The sequence below is a fragment of the Asparagus officinalis genome, chromosome 9 (genome assembly GCF_001876935.1).
Source record: "Asparagus officinalis chromosome 9, Aspof.V1, whole genome shotgun sequence".
Classification (NCBI taxonomy): domain Eukaryota; kingdom Viridiplantae; phylum Streptophyta; class Magnoliopsida; order Asparagales; family Asparagaceae; genus Asparagus; species Asparagus officinalis.
In genome coordinates, this window is record NC_033802.1 from 68,330,253 (window position 1) to 68,357,162 (window position 26,910).

Below are 26,910 nucleotides of genomic sequence, written 5' to 3' on the forward strand. Positions count from 1 at the left end.
GAAACCATAGAAGGAAAAGTCAACTTCACTCACAAGTGATCAATACACACGGGGTAAAAGAAAACCCTCTGTTTGCTGTGTCAGGAAACTGTTCAATTTCTGTACAAATATTTGCAGTTAATTGAGTTATAGAGAGATCAGTAAGAGGAGACTGCAAGGATAAAGTTGCTAGCAACACCTGCCAGCGTGTTAAATAACAAAAAAGAAGCGACCTATATCAAGACAAAATTGATCACCTCTCTTACTATTTACAATTTTCCTGTGACAAGAACCTGAAGAAAATACCAGTGTAATCTTAGCCTTTCCTTTGCCAGTCTAATCCCGTCGAATGAGTATATAATTTCTGGTTTCACCTTTCGAATCTTTCCACCCTAAGCAAGCAAGCAGGCCCCAAGACAAATTTGCAATCCGAGAAATATCGACCATTCAACGGCATTTTGATTGATTCCTTGTTAGTGTCCTGTTGGATTCTGTGCATGGATTCTTGGATGTTGAAGACTGAAGTACACGGATTTGATGGCATTTTTTCCCAGTACACCAACTACCTGTAATATTTACTGTAAGGATTGCTTCCTGGTCCCTTGTATCTTCAGCCCAACAATTCGGTGAGGCTCCATCAATAAATTCTCCTAGTGCATTGAAATCTTCGAGATTCAAAGCCACATCTACACTTTGGCCAGGCTTGATTATACCAGACGCTGGAAGAACCTACATAACAAACGAAACTATATAATTGCTGCTGAAATAAAGGAGAATGTGAATAATGAATACCAATGTTCTCCAACATCAACAACAACGAAGTCCTTGCCCCAAAATTTTTAGGTCGACTACATGAATCCTACTCTCCACTCATTTCTGTTAATGGCCATCTCCTCTATTAAGTTAAATCATTTTAACAGCTTTAACCAAGTTCTCTCAGACCAAACACTACTCCCCTTTCTCCATTAAAAACTCACGACTTCTCTTTATTGGGTGCACTTAATGGCCTCCACTGCAAATGGCAAAACATCTAAAACGGCTCTCTCTAAAGTTCTTCAATTATGATGATGCATATTACTGAAACAGTACAGACCACTCTTTGGTACTTAACGATGTTGACAGAGAACTCTCATGTAATACATTTTTACTCCTAGGCACCAAAACATTCAAAATGCATAGAACAAAACATCATCGTGTAGACAAAACTCATTATATGCTAACAGTTTTAACATTTGAGTAATGGAAAAAAATTAAAGAAAAGATTAACCATTAAGTCTAAGACATACCTTTAGCCAGATGGGAAAGCCAAAGGGACTTTTTGAAGGAACCTCAGCTGAGTTATTCTTATCCTTGAAAGAAGATTTAACTTCACATGTGATTTCAAATGAAGCTGCATCTTTACTGCATTTATTAGTTATCTTGAGGCTGAAGGTTTCCAGCATTGTCAAGAGAATCTCATTAGTGCTAACTATAGTCTCTGGGACATTGAGAAATTCCTCAAGTAATACTCTGGCCTTTTCATTTGAAGAAACTATTTCTCCGAATTGTTGCCTCCTTATCAACTCATCTACACGTGCAACATCAACAGTAAAGATGCACCTGACAGGTTTGTGATCACTTCCCATCACCTCCAGGCAAGCATCATAGCTGACAAAATAAGTTTCAGATCCCTCATAATGCTATGACGACATAAGATTTCAAAAAAAAGCTTACAAGAACACTTACTGGGTGATACACGAAATTATAGGGCACTCTAGTGAGCATTTAGCCACGGGAACAGAACGGTTGTCACGATACAATACTCTGTCACACCAAGCAGGAATTCGCTTCTTCTCACCAGAATCATACCCTATGAAATAAAAAGCAATTTTCCAGTATTGATTAATGTTGAACTAAAGATCAGTGAAAGTCAGAGGTTGCTCAATATTTTATCGTGAAATGTTGTTTACAAACAATCTAGCACAAAAAGATATATTATTGAGGGTTATATGGCATCAAATCACCAACAATTTCATATTAGTCCCTCAAATCTTTGAAGTTGCTCACACATCCCTCAAATCTTAAGGGGTCTTGCAATTTGGTCCCTTAATGACCAAGATACCCCTCAGCTAATACCCCTCAGCTAATATTTCCTCGAACAAGGTGGGTTTTAGGGGGAGCGTAGACTGAGGGTATTTTGGTCATTGAGGGATCAAATTGCAAGACACCTCCGGATTCGAGGGACAGGGGACTTCTGAGCAATTTTGGGGACTCACATTGAATTATTGAAGATTTGACAGACTGATATCTAAATAACCCTATTCTTGATGTTAATTATTTAACACTCGGTGGTCTATCATTGTAAGCATACCTGATAGACCTGCTTGATATCTGTCAAACTTGTATGTGGGAGGAAATTTGATATGTGCTTCGCGTAGTCCTTGAAATACTTTTCCTGCTTTCATTTCAGCACGAAGCTGGTCCTTCTCTCTGAGCCAATCAAAACATCTTTGGGAAACTAGGTCCCTTGCTTCATCGTAAGTGATTCCACGGAGACGATAATTGAAGTCCCCAAGAAAGACAATCATATCAGCTTCTGATAACTCAGGTTTTCCAGAATCAGTTGCCTGCCACAATCACATTGTATATCTACAATCAACACCTTGCTTGTGTTCCTTTAGTATCTAAAATATGAAAGTCTTAAGTTGAAAAACTAAATTATGAACATACATTTGAACTACGATGACACTGAATAGATGAAGCACCTGGAGGAGCAAAGGAAAAAATGTTATGGCATGTGAATTAACTTGATACTTTACACCTTGAATAATGAGACCATCTTGCGCAAACAAACAGCTAAACCCCAAAAAAAAGAGAAACATCAAAACTTGATAATTCTGAAATATCTATTCAAACAAAGTTAATTACGACATGTTATAAGAATAAGATAACGATGGTCACTGCATAGAGGTGTTAGTATTAAGTAACAATGGTCACCGCATAGAGGTGTTAGTATTAAGGTTTTAAATATCAGATATCAAGGAAATTTCGGATGACCAAAATTCATATCGGATTGTGGAAATCAGGAAACATCAGGGATATGCAGTAAATATCATATAGATGTTTGCATATATAGTATAATGCACTAAAACGTAATCTCAACATACTTAATGAAATCAAAGCATACAAAATGTAAAGACTATATGTTTAGGATCATTAATCGACCATTGTAAAACAAACAAAAGTACAAATCAATGTTGCAACATTTTATCTGTTTTTTTTGGCCAAAATGTCATTTCATATGGAAAAATCATGATATCTCGCCCAAAAATTGCCAAACGCAGTATATTGTCTGCGACAATGCATATAAAGGATATTTCGACCAACATATCAGTTAATATATCGGTTATATCAAGGATATATCGTCCAAAATAGCCAAAGAGCGGTAAAGGATGTTTAGAGACCATATCAGTTGCAGCAGACGCTGTAAAAGGATATGTCATGTCGAGGATATTTAAAACAATGGTTAGTATTTGTAGACAAGAAGACAAATGCATGTGCAAGTAATATTAAATTACAATCTAAAGAGTTCTCGATCTTGTATGTTAATTTTGATATAATCATTTTGTGTATTTATAGTATATCTAGTAAAAAATATCGATCAAAATAATAAGAGTTTATTAAAAAAATATGTACATCTTTTATGCATCTAAAAAATTATTATTATATCCTTCTTTTTTAAGAGGAATCAAATTAAGCTTAAAATTCATATAATAGTTTATTGAGCATTTGAGGATATAAATAAAACAAATTCCATTTTACTTAATTTCTAAACTTTTTTGGTTTCTCGTTTTGCTTCAGATTAAAGCAACAAAAATTATTATACATAAGAAAATTGTCCAAATTTTATAATTTTATTAACATAATTATGAAATAATTTATTTTAGTTAGTGAACAATATTTTCAATTGAATATTAAATACATGTCAAATAAGGCCTTTTTTTATAATATGTTACTACCTACTACCTAAGTTGAACAGATACGGGTGCGCATACGGACACGGAACATGACAAAATTATGAAAGGCAGGATATGAGGACACATAGACACACGCGCGCGCGCGTGTGTGTGTGTGTGTGTATATATATATATATATATATATATATATATATATATATATATATTACATTACATCAAATATTGAGTTAAAATACCCTTAACATTTGGATGTTACTTTTACTATCCATTAAAATTAAGAATCAAGTTAAATCAAACATAAAATTAAGGTTTAACAAAAAAAATTAGTTTTAATTGCATAGTGTACGATGAGTATTTTTCAAACCTTTAAGTAATGGTTTTGATTTTCAGGTTCAAAAACTTATTGGTTTTGAGCTCAATATACCAAAGAAATTAGTTTAGGGTTGTAAGTAATGGGAAAATCAGGTTTTGTTTTGAGCCATATGTGTGCATCGCATGTCTGCGATGAATCCATGTCTGACATGTGTCCGACACGGATACGGCACCCAAAACGAAATGTTCTGGTAACCTAGGCTACTACCCAATTCACATTGTGTTGCATTTTTTATTTTCTTAAATTTATGCAATTAAAAAAAAGGCATACATGAAATTTTAAATTTGACAAGGAGATAGAGGAATAAAAATAACGGAACATTCTAAAAAAAGGGAATGAAATTTTAAATTTGAAAAAGAGATGACTTTTAAATTAAAAAAAAAGAGATGGAAGAATGAAAAGTAATGAAACCATCTAGAGAGAGAGAAGAGGGAGCAAGAGATGGAGCACACATCAAAAAGATTGTAATAAATTACTAAACTACCATTGTCTTTTATTAAAATGACCTCCACTTCTATATGAAATTGAAATAATAAAAACTCATTCCTCCATTTTTGCATACCCCCACAATTATATATGTGTGTGTCGTAAAGCTCTTGTAAACTTAAGTTGATAGAAGCTTCTGTTCTCTAACTTTTATGTCTATTAGATATTCTCTAAGATTTGTGTTGCCATGTGATACATATCAAGGTAGGTATCAAGACATATATCTAATATTCTGTGTGCATGTGTTATAGATGAGATGCAAGGGATATGATGAACATGGGGTGGCATTGCCTAATAGTCCTAAGGGGGTGTTAGTCAATTGAAACATTTTCATGTAAAATGGGATAATTGTTAAAGTAGAATATTTTTTTGCTAGTGGGATAAATAGGAACAATTTTGTGAATTGGGATATTTTGATAAAATAACGTGTGATAAATTTTTATAATCATGAAATATATATTTATGCATTTTGAAGATATAAATACTATTTATATATTTTAAACTTACTATTATTGATTGATAATTGCTTACAAGAATGTTCTTTACTATTAAATAACTTTTGGTTAGACTATAAGATATTGATAATTATTATTATAATGATGGTCTAATGATAGTGATAACCATAATAGGAAAGAAGTAAAGAAAAATATATATAAAATAAAAAATAATAAAATAAATATGAGTTCTAATTTTTTACCACCTAGTTCCAAGCTAAAACTTGGAATAATTTGAGAGACTAGAACTCTCATTTTTGTATAGAAAAATAAAAAAGTGGGATAATTTTGTACCATTATCCCAATTCTAGTTTTGTTAGAGTTCTACTTGACTAACACCGTAAAATTTTGTTCTAGTTTTAGTTCTATGTGACTAACACCTTAAAAATTTACCCCACAAATTATTCCAGTTCCAAAGTTCTAGGTGACTAACCCCACTAAGAGTACAAATGACTAATAGCTATACAACAAGATGGTTAACTGATATCCTTCAGATTTCCTTTAAAACTCAAGTTGGATAACACCGAGAACTCGTACAAAATCAATGAATAAACGAGCCAATTAATTATGAAAACAAGTCCACACAAGTAGGAAAAGGAAGCTCAGATAGATGAATAGTGTACATCTAGAGATTACATAAGTCGCCAAGTGACAAGGATTTGAACAATTGTCAAAGTATAGAAGAATCTCAAGTAGCTGAAATGAGAAATGGAATAACTTTGAAAGGATAGCAAAGTGAACAAAGGGAAGAAGTTTGAGAACAGCAACCAAAGCGCATATAAGTGTCTTTTGCGAATCGGCAAAGAAAACTACTCTAGGAGTCACTTTCACATAGAGCTGAACTAAATCCCTTGGAGAAAAGCTTGATTGACAAAGGATGTTGAATAGCAAGCTCAATCATGAGGTACAAATGAAAAACGAATGAACATAGTGTAAAAGTGCATGAATGTGCAACAAGTTTCTGTTCATGCATACTTTTTCTTTTTAATTTCTAGAATCATTGCCAAGGATCACTTACAGGTTGAGTTATACTTCCGTATTCTCTACAACTTGCGAAACTATATGAGCGGTCTTTTTGGGTCCATTTGAAGCATAAATCAGATGGCTATGTATTTCTGAGGTTTGCTAAAAGGATTCTGGCAATGTTCTTTTCACAGTAACATATGCTGATAATAGTTTCTCTGAGCAAAGTATTTGACTAATAATTTCTCTATAGCATAAGTGCATACGATTACATCAAAACTTTCTTAAACTTAACTTCTGAAGGGTATTTGACGAATCAATTTTGTTTGTTCTTTTTTTTTAACGCTACAAGGATGCTAATACTGGTATGTTTCTATGTATTGGTATAGGATATACTCTTGATATCTAAAAGTAGCCATAATCCATAAGAAGATGATGAAAGAAACATTTTGAGCACATAACGCAATGCCGCGTGGAGTACGCAGGCTCACGTGCATGCAAGGATGCACCCACGTACAATTAAATGTGACATGTAAACGTATAGACAAAATGATATTTTGCTTATAAAGGTGATGAAGCATAAGAAAGAAAAGGAGGAACAAAATGAGTAATTTAAAGAATTACCTCCTGAACCATGAGCATCTCCGGGAGCATAATAACGGCCAAAGTTCATTAACCGGTAAATATGATCGAAATCAGCGTTACGCTTATTAACTGCTTCCAAATGCGCAGCAAGATGACAGTTCACAAAGCATATTGTTCGATCAAAGACTCTTATCCGTACACCTACACCTCCCTGCACAGAGTCTTCAGCCCATAAATCATGTCAAACAACAAACAAAACCTAAATCATATAAATCGAGCTTGAAAAATGTCTTTGAAGACTTTAATGTCTGTCGCAATAACTGAAATGGAGGTTAAAAGGAAAATTGTTAAAAGCGACAGATCATTTCTCGGTAGCAGAATCAAATGATTAATGTTCAGTCCGATAATTGTCCCAAACTATTACTGGATATCTAGAGTTTAGAAAATTTATGTGATTAAATAGAAGAACAAAGACCTCATCATTTTGTTTAACCTAATAAAATTCAACTAAACAAAAAACCATGACGAGGTATACTCACCCCAAATAATTGGCACAATGCTCTGCTGCTTTCATTGTTAGTTGAGCATGGCACACTAAGTAAAATAAATGAGTTGAAAAGGAAGCATTCTCAGACTAAGTAAAAGTAAACGATTTGAGAAGTAAGAGCTTGGCAAAGTGTCTATTCTTACATGAACTGGAAAGGATCTAGACAATGAAGTTCATGATATTTATCCATCTTCCACTTTCCTCTTCATGTTACATATTAGTAAATAAGCAAATTTCTTTGTAATATCCTTCCTATTTTTATTGCAAATCAACTGGAAAGGATTTGGACCGTTTGTCTACCATCAATTTGGACACAGAACTCCCTAGTCCCTATTTTCATTGTCAATGATGACATCAGATACCTTTTGCTTATTGCTTGGAGACCAATGTTATGACACTCCAGGTTTGAAGATATGTATTATTGCCTCCAAATGACTCCTTTGGCCTGGATTGATTTGCTAAGTAATGGAGACAAGACGCTAAAAAAATGAATAATGAAAGAGGATTTATGCAACCCAACACAAAAATTGTTGGTGTACGGAAGCTTTTGCATGTTACAGCTGGAGATATCCATCTTTGCTGAATGATCTCTCTTTTCATGTATCCAATTACAGTATCATAAAGGGATGATTACTTTCTTTCTCAACGTCAGCTTTCAAATTAGTTTTCTTCAATGTATAACTGTATTTAATTGTTCTCCAAATGACCAAAGCAATCAGAACTTCTATACGACTGGTTTACATTAGCATACTCAATGAATGACCACCGGAAATTATACATGAATATGTTGTATAATAGTTATAGTTGGTCATTTTGCATGCAGTGTCCTCAGAAAGCATGACTACACCCTCTATAGATGTATTCCCAGTTTGGTCAAGCTTGGAAGGACTCCCTTAAAATGCTTTTCTACACTGACACCTTCCTCCCAGGTAATAGTTCCCAACCTTCCCAGTTATAAAATTTTATTTCACATCAAAAAAATTGTCCATGAGATTCAGGTAGAGATTGAAGCATTGAAACACAGACTATTACAGTGAAAAATGAATACCTTGTTACCAATAGCACGTCCCAGTCCACATGGTACGGCAGCAGCATCAACATCACCAATATGTGGCCTGAGATTTTTTCTAGCCCTGGAAAAGTATAAATCCATTAGAAATACAGCCTAATAATTGGTGAGACAGAAAATCAACCAAAGATATATCAGTTGATTTCTAAATTTACTAAATGCAACCTAAGGGAACTATTTTCTGTTCTTCAAAAAGGTTATTTAGAGACAAGTTTATACCATACCATACACCAATAAGCAATCCTGCTAATTGTCTGGAGCCAATGCGCTCGAATCCTTCATCTAAGGCCTTTCCTATACTATCCAGCCACCATATTCCATTAACACTGCCCTCGAGTCCTACCTAAAGTAAATAATATAACTGTCAATGTATCCAGGAAAGTATTCAAATCAATGGAGAATAAGATGATCAATGTGTCAGTGTTCTAGATGGAAAAAAGATGCAGCTAATGTGCTTGTGCCTAAAAAAAGAGAGAATCTATGACATGAAGATAAAAATATAAAACTGACAAAAAAAAACTTTTTTCGATATAAATAAAAATCAAATAAAGTAAAAGCTCATACAATAATTAAACTATGTATAAAGTAGACAGACACATGCACTAATGTTGTAAAATAGAGCTAGATATATAAACAGTAACTTAAAAGATTCCATAATGTTAAATTCATTCATGTAAGAAAGCTCTTTTCTGAAAGTTTAAGTGACTAGGAAAGCAATGATAGAAATGACTTACACAATCTTGAAACAACTCGTCAAAATTGATGTTGGAGGAAAAAAATAAACAGGATGAAGAAGGTATAGATGTGAATGACAGTCAATCCTTCTGCAACGTATATTGCTGGCTGGTATTTATTCAACACAATGCTACCTGGATAATTGCAGGATATTTTTTTCTGATTTTAAAGTGCACATCTAAATTGTATCCTCAATTTTACTATATATTTTTAATCATGTATGCTTTTTGACACTTCCTTAATATACTTTGACTCTTGTAAAGTAACTTTTTGATGTGTATTATGTGTAAAAAATGCATATTTTTTATTAATGTGTATTATGTTGTCTTATATTTACTCAAATACTCACGTGTCCTACATTTCAAGCATCCAAACTTGTATGGTGCAATACTACATGCATATATGTCTTTTGTTAGAAAATCACTTAAACTATTGAGGCATACACAAACATGGAACATATTCACCTAGACTAAATACTCTTCTTAGAGCCACATGGAAATCCCTCCAATTAAACTTTGGAAAGGCAGAGAAAAATAGGGTCGTAAAACTTATAAGTTAATAATGATGTGGTTTGAACCCCTCTAGAACCATGTTTGCATTGAAGCTAATGAAGCACTGACTAATGTATTACTCCTGAAAAATATAATAAGATTACTTTTTTACAAGAAACACATGATGCACTTTTTGTATGGCTGCAGCACACAAACTCAAGCGTCAAACTAAAAAACATGCATTAATGTAAAAACTAAATTTCTACATTAAGATAGAGAGAAATGGGAGGTATACATGCAGCCCATATCTACAAGCAATATTCAATAACACGATTAATAGTAGAATTTCATAAATAACATACTTAAATAAAAACGTTTTGTAAGAAAACCTAAACATGGGAGTGTAATTAACAAGAAAAAAGAAGACAGAAAAGAACATCTCTCAACAAATCATTTAATGAATCGGCATGAAATATTTATTGACCAAAATCTAAGCTTAAATTCAATTATTAATGTAAGAATGCATGTGCATCCCTTTCACATGTGTGAGATGTATTAGGCAGAAGTGCCCCATAAACCATAAGATAAAGGGCATGTTATCAGGATCATGCATTCACTCGAGGAATAATTAACATCAGGTCTTGATGGAAAAGTTATTCCCCAAGGGTTGTGGTTGTTACATGCTAAACTTAATATACAATTTATACGTGCATCTCCCTGGTTAAAACAATTATAGATATAGAGAAGTGGAGGTTAAAAACTTAAGTCAGTAGTAAACATAATCTGTGGACTACAAAAAGACTTTTAAGAATTCTTTTTTTTAATGTGGGCAAGATTCCATGACAATCAATGGCATTGTTATCGAGGCGCAAGACGGAATGCGGGGCGAAGGCCCTTTTACGCGCAACATGCGCAAGGCGCACAACGATGCGCGCGCCTCACTGAATTGAGGCCCACAACTCAAACTAATATTTTCCAACATAAGACAAAAAAATATATAAGCAACATGTTTATAAATTGTCACATAAAAAGACCAAGAAATATAATTTCACCTACTAATTCACGAAACAGTTTTAATTAGCATGCATAACATAGAGAAGTTCATAAGTTTCTACAAATCAGAATGCAAGATAATCTCCAACATAAGCAAAAGTCTATGAAGTAAAACAAGCAAGTAACAAATAAAAAATATGTATTTTCATTTAAAATATATGTATTTTTAAGTAACAATTAAGTGATTAAAAAAATGATCGTTTATAATTTTCTAGTTAACATCCTTAATTGCTATTTGTTAGTTAGTATGAAAAGATGGAGAATGAAGGTAACAATTACATATTTACATGTTCATAATTTTCTAGTTAGCATGCTAATTAGAGAAGAATAACAATTACATATTTACATGTTCATAATTTTCTAGTTAGCATGCTAATTAGAGAAGAAAGTTACAATTAGCAAACAAGTATACTAAATTACTAATTAAGTTAGCATGCTAATTAGAGAAGAAAGTTACAATTAGCAAACAAGTATACTAAATTACTAATTACTATTTCATTTTTATAGGTTAAACATAAAAAGATGGAGAATGGATCTTTTCATGTTTAACAACTAGCAAGAAAGAGTATTACATGACATAAATATATAATATGTAAATTATTTTAAAAAAACATAAGAAAGAGTCTATTACATGACGCAGGTGTCAAGTGCACACGAGGCGCGCGTGAGGCTCACGTGAGGCGCACGCGAGGTACGCGCCTCGTGTGCGTGCAGCGCCCCGCCTCTGGTACGGGGCGCAATTGTCCCAACCCGTAGCGCCCCACGCCCGGGGCGTGCCTGGGGCGCGCGCCTCGATAACAATGATCAATGGATATAGATTGGGATCAATGGACTCAATATTATGGTCTTTTAAATAACTGAAAGGGGAATATTCCTTGCTTGGAAAGGAAAGACATAAGAATGAGGGATAAAATATTAACCAGATCCTTTATAAAGATGCAATGTTAGCTGAAACTAAAAGATTGGAAGTATGTGTTTGCTTAAGTTCGGTAATACATATTTAAATACTTAGATATGTTTTAGGATTAACAATTTAACATTGAGGATATATGGTGAGATTAGAATTGAAGAGTATGCTTGAAAAGTTGATATATGCAGCGTTATTACTGAAAAATACCTTTCCAGTATTCATATATCTGTATATGTTTATATTGTGTGGCTACAAGCGACAGTAAAGAACACCACATGAATAAAACAAGAGTTGAGGAAGACTTCATGTTATGCAGCAAAACCAGAAACAGAGCATGTCATGTTACCGTAATGTCAAGATAACAGATTTATTTTTATTGAAAAAAACAGCCTTTTAACATCTATATAAAATTGGCTTCTCCTTGTAGAGCACAGAGGCTTCAAAAAGGAACAAAAATAAGTGCACACATTATAGTTAACAATGGATTAGATGGTTCTTACACTTTCTTTTGCGGCAGCCATTGCAAGAAAACCAGCACCCATTTCTATTTCTTGCAACCCAACCACAACTAGACCTACATCTGATGCTGCAGGAGCCAACCAGGTTACAAGTGAATCACGAGAGGCTCTCTCTTGGCCAACATTCCAGGTACCAGCTAAAACTTTAAAATTCTCTTGCTTAGAATATAATTGCTCTTTATTGGTCAACTCTGAACGCAAGATATTGTCAATAGGACCTGGAGAAGCCAGGTACCAACCACGAATGCCACCATGATTGGCCAATGTGAAGATGTAAGAGCCCCCAACAGCCATTCTTACAACCGGGTTGCTATGAGCAACCCATCCTCCAATCAAGTTTGCTTCAAGATCCATAACTTGAACATTTCCATTAGCATAGCCTACCCATATGCGTGCTCCATAGGTACAAATGCACAGAACAGAAGCAGAGCGATGCTGAAACTCTTGTAGTCTATTACCATTCCCATCCCACTGAATAAGTGAACCATTTGTGCAGCCAATCCAAATTATTCCATCTACTGACATTGTCAATGCTGTTATTTTTCTATTATCCTCTAAAAATGCTCCTTTTGCTGCAACTCTCCGGACAGCATCAGCTGCCCCCAGCAATGCATTACGCGAACGCTGGAGAAAGCCACCAGAACCTTGGGACTTTTCCTTTTTTGAACTGGGAATAAGTTTTACCTTCATATCATCATCATTATATGAATCATGGATAGATGATGGATCAACTTGAGTCTCAACTTGACCATTTATGCCAAACACTTTCAGAAGTTCCTTTTTCTGAGAATCCCTGTGTAGTGAACAAAACAACATTATTGGTAAGAAAGAAAAGGAATACCATATACAGCAAATTAGAACAAAAGAATCAGCATTTGTATCACATAGATGGAGAATTAGTGCTGTTTACCACAGCGCGAACGACTGGGAACCTCCACTCCACACTTTTGATTTAGAATTGTCAGACAACATGTATTTTACATTTACACTAGGCAAGGGACACACCCCTTCAACAGTGACCAGGTTCCTAAGATCAATGAATGACCTCTCAATTAACAATGCAGCCATGTGTCTTTCTTCTATTGTAAGAGAAAGTGATTTTTCAATATTTTCCCATGACCATGCCTTAATAACTCCACTTTCATGTCCTGACCACAATTCACCTGCATTTCAAAAAACAATTCAGACAATAACATCAACAAAAGCTAAATGACATTTTCTTCTAACTTCAAAAAATTTAAGCTACAAACTTGTAGTAAGACCTGGGAGAAGAAAGAGCAGAATGAACCTCAGAAATGAGAAATTAGACGACGACTAGTGAAGCATACACAATTAAGCAAAATAAACAAATACGGTAAACATGGATATATAACAGCTATACTTTTGATGTTCAATTATCCCAAAGAGATACAATCAGAGGTTCTAGTCTAAGAAGATCACCTAAGCTTAACACATGGATCATACAAATGCATACAATTTTACCCAGAGAATAGAGAGTTCAAAAAGGGGATAAACTTTGTGAACCTTTGAGCTCCTCATATTTTAAGAACTCCAAGGAGAATGTTATTGGCTTGCAGCATGTATCCATTAAGTCCTCGCCAATATATTTCAGTTTTATGTGCCACCAACGGTGTAATATCCTAAGCAAATCCACTAACCAAAAATTAAGGGATCCTAACAAACTCACTAACCAAATATCAAGGAATCCTAACAAATTCACTAAATCCTAACTCCTCCACTACTCCCTCCACTAATCCCTCCATAAACCCTCTTCCACATCTCTGCTCACGGAAAAAGAGAGAGAGAGAGAGAGAGAGAGAGAGAGAGAGAGAGAGAGAGAGAGAGAGAAAAAAAGGGAAGAGAGAGGGAAGACAACAATTAAGGCTTGAAGAGAGGGGAGAATGATTGTTGCTTGAATTTTTGGTTCGACATTAATCGGCAAGCATTTCTTATCCTTCAACTCTTTTATTTTTCATGATCGCCTTTTTTTTTCATAATCGACAAGCATTCATTTCTTCCTTGATTTGAAATTTCTTAAAATCTTCTTGAATATCCTCATTTATGTTCTCATTTCGTAGTACTCTATCATTCTCTAGTTCTCTAAGAATTTGTTCTCATTATTATTATGCAAGCATATTTTCCTCTTTAAACTTTTTGTCAACATTAGATTGAAGAAAAATCTTTACTCTTTATGCAAGCATATTTTGTCTTGTTTTTTTTTGAATTCTTTCTACAATACATATGACTGTTTTATTGCAAGCATTCCTTTAACTCCTTTATTGATCGCCTTATTTCTTCATAAATGGTAAACATTTCTTATCTTTTAACTCTTTTATTATCTATGATCTCCTTATCTAATTACTAGTATTCTCAGTATGATAATATATGGGGTGAATCAATTTGTGGTTGATACCATTTGGATTTATAGAAAATATTGTTGACTAATTGACGCATGTTTAAGCACGTGATTTTGCAATAACGCAATCAATTAACTGTTTCATGCCCATGACATGTTTGTGTTCTCTTAAATAGTGGTGCTATTGCAAGCTAACTATTTGCGGGAGATATTATAATAGGATAAAACCTTGAAATGATTATTCATGGAATTACATGTAGAGAGGCGTCTCACTTTTAAGATTCTAGATCAAGCACATGAAAGTGTGAGCTTCAATGAGAGAAATGTTGTTATTTAAGGGACTGTTGAGTGTTGACTAGAGAAAGGAGGAAAAGAAAAAGTAAAGCACATTGTATTGATTAAGAAAATATGGAATCTGCTTTGCAAAGAAAGACACTAAGAACAAAGGATTACGAGATAACTATTGGGAATCAAAGCGAAGAGAAACATTAAGAATTCATGGTTGACAACAACATTTCTTAGAGAAACTTTTCGTTCTGATGTTGGTTTCAAATATTTAATTATTAAAGGCATGTATGGAATAGGTGGTAGCATACATGCTCACAGGAAAAGAGATATTACTCTATCATTTATGTTAGTAGAGATATTAATAATACATTAATCACACCATGATGAGCGGTGTGTGGTATCAAAGCAGGACATGCGGTGGTCATAGTATGAGTATATGGTGGCATGGTATATGTATACAGTCAAATGTAGCACTAAGGATGGAGGCATTAATAGTATGTTTGTTGGACATTAGTTGTATGAGAATAGCACAGATCAAATTAATGTATCACTGACAGTCAAGTAAGCAGAGGCTGACAATATAAACAGTGTATTTATGCGTATGGGCAGTGTTATCTTATTAGTAATGTTTCAATGGTTTAGCATATGTGATAAGTATATAAGACACTGCATCAGTTCACATTTCTAACATAATTAGTAGTCTGGTATCATACATCATCACAAGAAGTCGTTAATCTCATAGAACTTTACTCACATGGCAGTATTTTGAATCGTATACATGATCTAAGGGTATAATCATATTTACGCAGATATAGTATTTTAGTTTAAGCACAAATAGTTGATTTATAAGGAAAGTCATCATGATATTGTAACAGTTCAATTACATATTAGTCAACTAGCATATTAACGTAGATGAAGTTACTCAATATTAGGTTAGGACTTGTTATGAACTCATGAGTTTGGAGAGTTCACATTTTTTGGAATACTATGCCATAGGGACTCAAGTGCCTAAATAGGCAAGACTTATATGGTATTGATAATGGAGATCATATGAAATGTCATGATTAGATTAAAACCCAATTTATACATATATTACTTATCTTGTTTGATACTGTGTTTGACATGCATGACTTTATGGAAAATTATTGTTTGATCACCTAGTTGTCATCCAATAGGAGAGACTATGCATGAAGACGACTCCTGTTAAAAATATGATTTATAAACATGCTTTCATAGCATGACTATGCTCTCGATATCGATATCCCGATATGAGGGTTTTTTTTCCCTTGGCTATTACTATTATAGCATCGACTAGACGATACACCCATATTGATTGGACATGTTCTGAGTCACAGTTATTTTTCATAGTTTTACGGAAGTTGTTCTATGGTAATTTTGTGGTTAGTGCACAACATTTCATGCACAATCATTTAAATTAAACCGACAAATATGAGGTTTATAAAGGGGAATTGGACGGAGAATATATAAGGTATATAAATGGGCTCATGAGCATTCCTGATATCTTGAGTTATATATACAAGGGCCAATGGCTAATACCTGACTTGAAATCGTGTTCCCGGACGTGTTACGGGAAGACTGATTTATATACATGATACTATTCTCCTCTAATTCAAATAACATGTAAAATAAGAATAATGTGCTTATAGGCTTTGTGATAGATTTGGCATGCACGACATGTCTTGGATGCGGTGTTGGTGATGTACTTCTTTATTTCTTGTTTATAGGATTTTAAGAGTTAATATTTAGCAATTCACAATTTGAGATATATGGTATATGTAGGCGTCAAAAAATGCTGAAAGATATCCAAATACAGCTCAAAAAGAAGTCATCCAAAAAAGTCAGAAGAACACAAGTTTGGGCTGTCTCGCACAGTCTTTACTGTCTCGCAGGCGAGACAGTCTTTACTGTCTCGCCAGGCGAGACAGCATTCTCTTGTAATCACGTGGATAACTGCCAAAATAACGGAGTTTGAAACATGGGAAGGCAGTTAAAACGAAAAGGGCCTGACGGTTACTATTTCTGAGACAGCGTTTACTGTCTCGCGGGCCGAGACAGCAAACACTGTCTCGCCCGCCGAGACAGCAAACACTGTCTCGACAGCCGAGACAGCAAATGCTGTCTCGCGAGCCTGTTTTTCGCCAACTGTTCTTGGAGGTTATAAATATCCCCCGAAGGCCATTTTTATAGAGAGGCTGATCAGAGAGCATCCACAGTCTGATTTCGGAGCAGAGAGGGCAGAGTACCCGAGCTTCTGGCAATTCCTTGAGATTTAAGCTTTGACTTAATCTTAAGAAGAACGACTATCTTACTTTGATAAGATATCGTTTCAAGTTCTCACTTCGATAAACGAAGTCAGAATCATAAACCCCTCACGATTCGATCAGAATCTGTGATTTGGTGGTCCACGGGCTAACGCACCCCCGGCACAGGCAAAGATCCCACGCAAGCAGTGATCCAAACAACGATCCTGCGTTTGTTTCCCAAGAGTTGTAATTTTCATTTTGTTGTGTAAAAGAAGTCTTATAAAAAGGCTATCTCTTTTTGAATTTATTGTAATCGACTGAAGATATAATGAATTCCATGACAAAACCAACTTTTGACGAAAACAAACTGGCGATCACAGTGGGAGCCAATGGTCTCGCTGCCGAGACCGTCGTGTCGCAGCCGATCAAGATCCCGATTGAATCAACGGTCGAGTACGATTTCGACCAAGCGAAGTTTGAGGAGTATTTATCATCCTCATCCTCAAAGTCTTCCTTGACTCACAAATGCAAGAAGATTTTATCTTCTAAGAGGGTCTGCAAGTTCTCGACTCCGTCGAACGCTACAGATGAAGACTCTCGCTTGATTGTTGCTGAGGATTCCACTCGCAACCTCTCTGCTCATAATGACTCTTCTTCAATTAAAGAGTCATTGAATCAAAGCCCACCGGCGCTGACAAAAAGAGCTCGTCAGAGACAACGTCAACGCCGCGCTCGCCAATTGGCTAAGGCTTTGGAACAAACCGATGGAGTTCGTTACTATGCGGACTTAGAATCGAGGAAACATCAAGTGGTTCAGTCGCCTCAACGTCAAACCACTCATGTTTCTGCACAATTTATGACGGAAGAATGGACTATTGTCAAAAGGACTCGTTCAACCCTCAAAGAACGTATACGAAAACGTCGTGCAAATACTGCTCTTATCTATGCTCTCTCACAACAAAGACAAAAATGGAAGAAGAAAACGGTGACCAAAGAACCACCGAAATTCTGCCAAGTTTGAATTCCAAAAACTGGAGTTGTGCAAAATCAGCATTCGGAGCCCGTTAAGACTCTATACCCACAAGGGGGTGGTTCTAAACATGCGACTCCCGACATAACCTTGGATCGTTCAAAGGCAACAATAAATTGTCCTGAGAATGCCAACAAGGTTTTACACCCTCAGATGAAGACGCATTCACCAAAAGACATCGTCATACCTGGGAGGTCATGCCAACAAACGATACGATTTTTTGGCAATCATACTGATGAATCGTATTATCAAGTTAGGGGTGTGAATAAATTTCGAAAAAGAATTATCCGCTCTCATTGTTCCTGTGCACGACTTATGAGATCAGCTGTCCAAGATGACGAATTCCCTGAAGTCACCATCAACATGGTTGATAAAAGAAAGTCTAAGCAGCTTTCAAGTGACTCGAATCCCGACTTTTCTCCCAGAGGAAAAGTCAATTCAAGAATTGCCCAACGGAAGTCTCGACTCCGGCCAGGAGCTATTAGGAAAATGCATGAAGGGATGTCATCAGAGGATGAACTCTCGGATACTTGTTCTGCGATCGCTTCGGATGATACATCATCTAGCATAGGACAAACCAGAGAAGTACTCACGATCACCTCTGATCAGTTCGCTCAAATACTTCAAGAAACTCTAGCCAAACAACGTGAAGAAATTAGAGCGGAAGTGAAGACAGAAATGGAGTTAGCTATCCAACAAATGAGAGAATTACTAACTCAACGGCCTCAACCCCCTGAGTCCAGTCAGAGAGCTGAATTCAGCCGCCATATTCAGAATGTTAAAGATGACAGTGATCCAGAAGTGGATGAAGTCATCATGGTTGATACACCTCCCAATAGCAATAACGCTGGGGGTGGTTTGACACATTCTCCCAATAACGATATTGGGAGTGGTTCAATGGCACCTCTTACAGGGGGTGGTCTAACTCATTCTCCTCAACATCATTCGAATGAAGACATAGACGATGACGAAAAAATGAAAGAGCTTGAAAATAAAATCAATGCTTTGATGACGGCTCAAGAAGTTAAGAAGACGGGTATTCCATGTCCCTATCCAAGGGAATGGGATTCAATACCGTACCCGACAAAATTCAATTTGATTAACTTCACACCGTTTGAGGGGAAGAGCTCGCCTATTCAGCACTTGATTTATTTCAAGTCTCATTTGGGCATGATTTCTGGAAATGAGGCTTTAATGGTTCGGTCATTCGTTGGCACCCTTCGTGGGCCCGCCTTCGATTGGTACCGACGACTCAAGCCAGGGAGCATCAGTTGCTGGGATGACATGGAAAGTTTGTTCCTCAGCAATTTCTTTGATGATGACACCGAAGTATCAATCGGAACCCTTTTGGATGAGAAGCAAAAAGACGGAGAGTCAGTCGACAATTTTGTCAAACGCTTCCGTGACAAGGCAATTAGTTGCAAAGATCCTGTTACAGAAGAGTTCATCTTGCAAACATGCCACAATAATCTCTCCATCGATCGTGTCAACATAACATATTACTTATTCCATATATCCGTCCCAATTTTTGGCCGCACGCAAGCGTTCCTTGGTTTAGTTCGTTGTCCAACAAACAATTTAGATCCCCTAATTACTTTTATATTAGTTTGTTTAACAAGTTATTGCTTACAAGATTGAAGGTGCTCAGTGTAAATGAGGGACAAAGACAAGAAACGGTGTCCACTATCCACCCACTTGTGCTATTTAAATGGTGATGGTGCCGAAAGCAACACAAATCTATACCACATCACATGAACACCAATTTAGGACATGACTTTCTTAACTAAGTTTGGTTTGGAAGAATATTTATTAATAACCACGATTTTATATATCAACCGTCTCATTTTAAAATAACTTCCTTGATTTGATTAGTGAGATCGTCCTTGTTTATGTTAATCGATGCAGGTTTAGCACTGCCATTAGAAAAGTACTCGGGAAGAATGATTTTGAGATGGGAATCAATGACTTGATTTGAAAGTGAACTTGAGATTAAGTGCATCAGAGGGGGAAGAAATTTTCAAAACAGACCCAATCCTGACTTTTATCCCAAAAATCGATCCATTCCAAAGTTTATTATAGAAATCGACCTACTTTCTGTCCACGTTAGCATCGTAGCCATAAACTAGGTCATTTAAAAAAAAATTATATTGCTAATTAGTCAGAGTTGTCAATCCCGACTAATTAGGAGCAATCTGTCAACTCCTTAGAAGCTCCGCTAATCACACTCATGATTAGCAAGTTAAAAAAGTCGGGGTTGCGAACTCTAACCATTTTGATCGAGGTTTGCAACCCCGTTCATTTGGCAGAAACTTCCAGCCTATCGCATGCCTCATGGGGATAGAAATGGTTGGGGTTTCCAACCCCGACCATTTGGCAGAGACCTTCTAGCACACAGACTTGCTGGAAAATCTCATCTCCTACTACGCATATATCAATCTTTGACTAAATTTTTTAGGTTTAACACAAACTCTCCTGCTACACATATATCAGTCCATAATCAATTTCGATCTTAAATAAACACATATCTTTATATCTATATTACATTTATAACCAATTTTAAGCAAAAACATAACATGTAATTCACTTACTAAAAATCCAATCATAAACATACAGTCCAACTAGCATTTCAAACGTAAACATCATAAAACAAGTAATATCAAAATTTAGCAAATATTTAGAACTCCCTTTCCTCTCGCTCCTTGTCGCTCTTCCTCTTCTTCGTCTCCCCCTTCCCTGTTCGCCTTCAACATGAGCTTGGACGATCTCATCATCTAGTTGTGTGTGAACTTGTGAGCGCATGACATGCTCATCGCCATGAACCTACTGTGAGCATCCAGCTTGAGATTGCTATGAACACCACCTTCCTCATGTGCACGACTTGAGCCCACCCTGGAGTGTCCATCGACTCGTCGACGCTTGTATCATATGAGTCGTTCTTGACGTCCATCACGATTTTTATGACGCGTCTTTCTAAGAGCAGACCGAATCTTCCTTATGATTTTAATAAATGCATTTCTCACCCCTGGCTTGGTAGTCGATCTCAGTGCATCATGTACAATAGAAGCAATTTCATCGAGTTCTTGTATCTATAAGATAAAAAGTGGAAGAAGATTATTAGCAATTAGATGATAATAAAAATAACAATCACAAAATAATTGTATATTTATCCTATCTACTTACCAACTCTCTCTCAACTGGACCTCTTGGTATGTTCTCCTTAGGTGCTTTATTCTCTTAAAATATTCATCGGCGAGTAATCCCCTAATACCAATGTAAGCACACATCTAGTTCTGGTATGTCAGCTCTCTTCATCACTACGGCATTCTCCCTCAACTCCCAATTCCCAATGTAAGCATGATGAATTATCTCCTAATTTTGATCATGTGCTCCTTTTTGGGGATTTCTCTCTATTGATCTAGAATATGCTATTTTAATCCAAATAGTTGAAGCACACAATCAAGTATATGTATTTTGACAATCTCAAAGCATATAATCGATACTCGAGTACAGCATAATCTTTACTATCTCTGCAAATATCTCGTAGTGAAGCTAAAACTAGTTCATAAGGCATCCACTTGACCTATAAAAAAAATTACGAAAATTTACACAGTAACATATGATATATTTTACTTGAATATAGTTAGATATTATGATTGTACACCTGTTCATCCTCCATTTGATCAAGCTCATTTCTATAAAAGTTTTGTAGGCGTCAAAAAATGCTGAGAGATATCCGAATACAGCTCAAAAAGGCAGAAGAACACAAGTATGGGCTGTCTCGCACGCGAGACAGTCTTTACTGTCTCGCAGGCGAGACAGTATTCTCTGTCTCGCCATGCGAGACAGTGTTCTCTGTCTTGCCAGGCGAGACAGTTGTTACTATCTCGCAGGCGAGATAGTGTTCTCTGTCTCGCCATGCGAGACAGCATTCTCTGTCTCGCCCGCGAGACAGCATTCTCTGTCTCGCCCGCGAGACAGCATTCTCTGTCTCGCCCGCGAGACAGCATTCTCTGTCTCGCCCGCGAGACAGCATTCTCTGTCTCGCCCGCGAGACAGCATTCTCTGTCTCGCCCGCGAGACAGCATTCTCTGTCTCGCCCGCGAGACAGCATTCTCTGTCTCGCCCGCGAGACAGCATTCTCTGTCTCGCCCACGAGACAGCTTTCAAAGAAGTCAGAAACCATTTTATAACCGCCGACACGTGGCCACCAACTGTTCAAGAACGTGGGGAACGTCGTGGGCGAGAATCACGTTGATAACTACCAGAATAACGGAGTTTAAAACGTGGGAAGGCAGTTACAGCGAGAAACTGTCAGGAATATTCGTTTTCTAAGCTGGGCGAGACAGCAAATTTACTGTCTCGCTGGGCGAGACAGCAAACACTGTCTCGGCCAGCGAGACAGCAAACGCTGTCTCGCCCGCCGAGACAGCAAACGCTGTCTCGCGAGCACTGTTCATACAGGGGCTATAAATACCCCCGAGGTGATTTCTTTGAAGAGGGCTGATCATTTTGAACACTTCAGAGCAGACAGAGCAGAGTTCTTGGGCCTTCGGCAGATCTTTGATATTCAGGCTTTGACTTGAGTTCAAGAAGAACGACTATCTTACCTTGATAAGATATCGTTTCAATTTCTAACTTCGATAACGAAGAAAGAATCATAAACCCCTCACGATTCAATCAGAATCTGTGATTTGGTGGTCCACGAGTCAAAGCGCTCCCGGCACAGGCAAAGATCCCACGCAAGCAGTGATCCAAACAACGATCCTGCGTTTGTTTCCCAAGAGTTATAATTTTTATTTTGTTGTGTAAAAGAGGTCTTATAAAAAGGCTATTTCTTTTGAATTTATTGTAATCGACCGAAGATATAATGAATTCCACAGCAGAACCAACTTTTGACGAAAACAGTATATACGAAGGTTTCCTTATTTGGATTATTCCCTTGACGTACTCATCTCATGTTGTGGGTTTCTAATTCTTAACTCTTTTTAGTACAGTGTATAAGATATATCCTTTGTGGTAGACCTTGTTGATATCTATAATTAGCAAATTTCCTTTATCATCTTAAGTGAGATTCCATCTTTTTTTTATACCTGCCATAATACACTTACACACGCACAATTTCCTCATTTTACATGCTTATTGGGAGTTTTCTGACTCCCCTGAGGTTTGCTCGCCCCAGACTCAGGGACCATTCTTTCTTCGCAGGACCGATAGTACTTTGAGAATCAGACCCCGCGACAGTGATTATCTTCTGACCTATCACTCTCTCAGGTTTAGTTTCCTTAGGTGGCTATGTGATTGAGACTTTTCCTATAATCACCTGTGGTTCTCCAGACTATGATGTATTTTTTCTCTTTCTTACTTTGGATAGTTGTGAACTTGTAGTAGAACTCTGTCTTTTCAGAGATATCTTCATTTATCTATTTTCTTTGTTATCTTAGTTACATGCTCTACGTTGTAGTTCTTTCGGTAATATATATGTATACAAGAATAGATGATCCAGAAGCGTGAATGTGACTGTATGGTTGCATTGCCAACCGAGTCACGCTCCAATGCAGTTAGGTCAAAACCTATTAAAAGTCCTACAAGAAGTAATGTGCACCTCCTCACAATGATAACATAGGCCTTAGAACCTAATATGAAGTATATTTAAGACTGCAAACAAAACAAGTCTTACTATATTCCTAAATGCAACTTACTGGGAAACAAAGTACTGTACAAATGCGCTTTTGAAATTTGCTTTCAAATGAAAAACCATCTCCCAGAACATTGAATATACTGTTCAGCTGACCTCAGGCATATGGTTATTAATTAAATTTGGTAGAACATAAAAATTAAGGTGGGAAAGGGCTCCGGTGAGGGGTAAACATCACCGTATATATGACTATTAATTGAGTTTGACAGATGTTTTCGTTCCTTTTGTTTTCTTGTTGTTTCATATTTTTCTGACGTCTCTACAAAATTCTTCTGCAAATATCAAAAAAGAAGACATGCCTCTCAAGTAGTAAGAATTCTCCACATACAGATTATGTACCGAGACACGTCATTTTTATAATCATGGACAACTTTAGACTTTTAGGTTACTGATGCAGAATGGAGAATCGACAAAAGAAACCTCGGATGAAAATGAAGTGATGAACAATACCCAGGGTGAACACTGCTGGCGTGAATATCTCAAGACTTTTCTCTTTTTCTAGAAAAAAATTCTGAAAGAAATCTAAGATATAAAACAGATAGATTAGGATACCAGATTAACTTGTAGCATCACGGATTAACTTGCAGCACCTAACCTATGAATAAATGACTTCACGTTGAAGAATCACTCCAAAATTCTCACACGAACATAACCTCATTCACCATGAACTCTGCTGCATTACAGACGTTTCCTCCCTCTTTAATAGAGTTTGGAGTTCTTATCTAAGACAAGATAAAAAAACCCATCCTATCTGATCTCCAAGACCAATTCAATCATAATTATAAAATAATCCAAACTCAATCCTAACACAATTCAAATAAAAAAACTAAACAAAATAACTATATTTCACCTATCTAAAACCAAATCCAAATCTAAAATCATAAAAAATCTATCTTCAATCCAAATCAAATCTGAACAGTGATTGTGTCATGCAATAGTCATCACCTTATAAAAAGGATGAATCCTTGAATTGGCTAAATACCCATATTGGTATTTTAATTCAACCCCATTTGCCAACAATGTATTTTAATTAGGAAATTCGGCGATAAGACATTTTAATTGAATAAAATTACCATTTAGGTCCTTTTTCTCGTCGGCGGCCATTTTTCCGGCGAGAACTCATCACGTGCGTTGCACGTGGGGGCTTAATATGTGTTTAAGATGCTGATGTGGCTCTGTTTTCTGACGTGGCAGGGAATTAACCCTCTAAAAACCAACTTCACGCCCAAGGCGCTCTCCACCTACCTCCGCGTCCAGCAGAACGTGATCGTCGCTCATTTGGGTCGCTGGGTCGAGATGTCCGGCCCCGACGAGCCCATCAAGCTCAGAAACGTCGAAACTTTCGAGACTGCTCAAGCTCAAAACCCCATCAGGCAGAGACCCAGAGAGATGATTCGACGAAACATTGAAACTTACAAGATTCCAGCAAGAGCCAATGCTGCTTGGTACCTGGCCGTACAACTTGTTACCAGCCAAATTGACATCGACCAAGCTCTCACATTGTGAGAAAAACCTAGTGGGTATCTCTCCAATGAGCCCATTGGAGCTCAGATCAATGTGGGTGAGATTTGGGAGCTGGGTTAAGTCTGGAATCAAGAATCGCGGTGGTGAAGAGGGGAGGCGGCAGTGATGGAAGAGGGGAAGAGGAGAGAGAGAGGCCACGTCAGAAAACAGAGCCACGTCAGAAAACAGAGCCTTAAACACAGATTAAGCCCCCACGTGCAACGCACGTGATGAGTTCTCGCCGAAAAATGGCCGCCGACGAGAAAAAGGACCTAAATGGTAATTTTATTCAATTAAAATGTCTTATCGCCGAATTTCCTAATTAAAATACCTTGTTGGCAAATGGGGTTGAATTAAAATACCAATATGGGTATTTAGCCTCCTTGAATTCTTTCTCTTCACTAACAGATTTTTCTCAGCTACCTCTCTTGTTTGGTGCAGTTAGGCATAATGTGTTCCTCAATCCTAGGAATAGAAGCTTTTCGACCATATCTACAATAGCATAGAGAGAAGCTTATCTCCCTACCTCTATAAAGACATGAAGGTCCTCATTATCAGAGAGAATGTGTGACTGAGGTTGGACAGACAGGTAGAAGCCCCTTAGGGTAAAAAGGAGTAAAAAAAAAATCACTCTGGAGGACTATCTGTAGGGTAATAAGTGGCTCAACATGGTACTGCAGAAGGCCAATGTGCAACTAACCCTGGGGACGTAGTTGTTATTGTTGTCGTCATGTTATAGAACTTACTCAACATTTGCTTAGAAATGCTAGTTATGGTATGAAGGACTGAAGGAGCACCTTCCTGCATCAAACTTACAAGGTATAAGTGGCACACATACACTACAGGAGCCTGTGCATAATAGCCCCTAGAGACATTGTTGTCATGTCGTGGTTATATGTTATATAACATACTCAACATTTGATCATCAATGTGGGCAAAATTTTATTAAAAAAAATGGTTCGCTTACCATTTGAAGTGAGAATCAATGATAGGACCGCGCTCCGGTGTGCATGCCAAGACAAGCCCTCCCTAAAGCTCGACCCCCCTTCCTCCTCCTCAGCACCTACGCCTCCATCCTGATTCATCTTCCACGACCGAATCTTCCCGTCCTTGTGCCCGGTCCAAACTAACCCCCTCCGCTCGTCCAGAACCAAAGACATAGTAGGCGAAGTCCGGCCCGACTCCCTAAACGGCGCGCTCTCCTCGTCCCCGCCCTTCCGCCCCTTGTGGCCCCCGAAAACCTGAGAGAACTCCCAGAACCGGACCCCACACTCCGTGGAGGCCCACAGCTGGGACCGTGTGCAGGCGATGGACGCGGCGGCGGCGGCGATCCCTCCGCCGCCGCCGCCCTGCGCCCTCCGAAAGAAGCAAAACAGCCTCGAGCTCTCCTACCGTCCACCGGCACCGCCCGCGCCTTCTCCGTACCCCCACTACCACTCCCCCAACCCCGGTCCCAAACCCCTAACCTCACCGACGCCCGTCCCCGAATTCACCGGCAGCGGAGGCGGCACCGGATCTTCAAACTCCCGTGCGGGCCCCATGCACCCCCGCCGACCTCCCTCTCTCCAGCTCCGGCCCACCCGCTTCGCAGAGAACCCAAGTGGTCCTTCCTCCG

The 26,910-nt window shown here is 37.4% G+C and overlaps 1 protein-coding gene across 1 annotated transcript; it reads right to left on the minus strand.

Moving 5' to 3' along the window:
* Window positions 1-26,836, minus strand: LOC109823601 (type I inositol polyphosphate 5-phosphatase 12-like). Its single transcript, XM_020389879.1, has 12 exons — window positions 26,762-26,836; window positions 26,263-26,644; window positions 13,070-13,322; window positions 12,142-12,952; window positions 8,677-8,795; window positions 8,432-8,516; window positions 6,876-7,047; window positions 2,689-2,723; window positions 2,330-2,585; window positions 1,705-1,828; window positions 1,266-1,626; window positions 1-708 (listed from the first exon to the last, which is right to left on the minus strand). Exons 1-12 carry the CDS (start codon window positions 26,834-26,836, stop codon window positions 427-429), a joined length of 2,955 nt encoding a protein of 984 aa, XP_020245468.1. The 3' UTR covers window positions 1-426.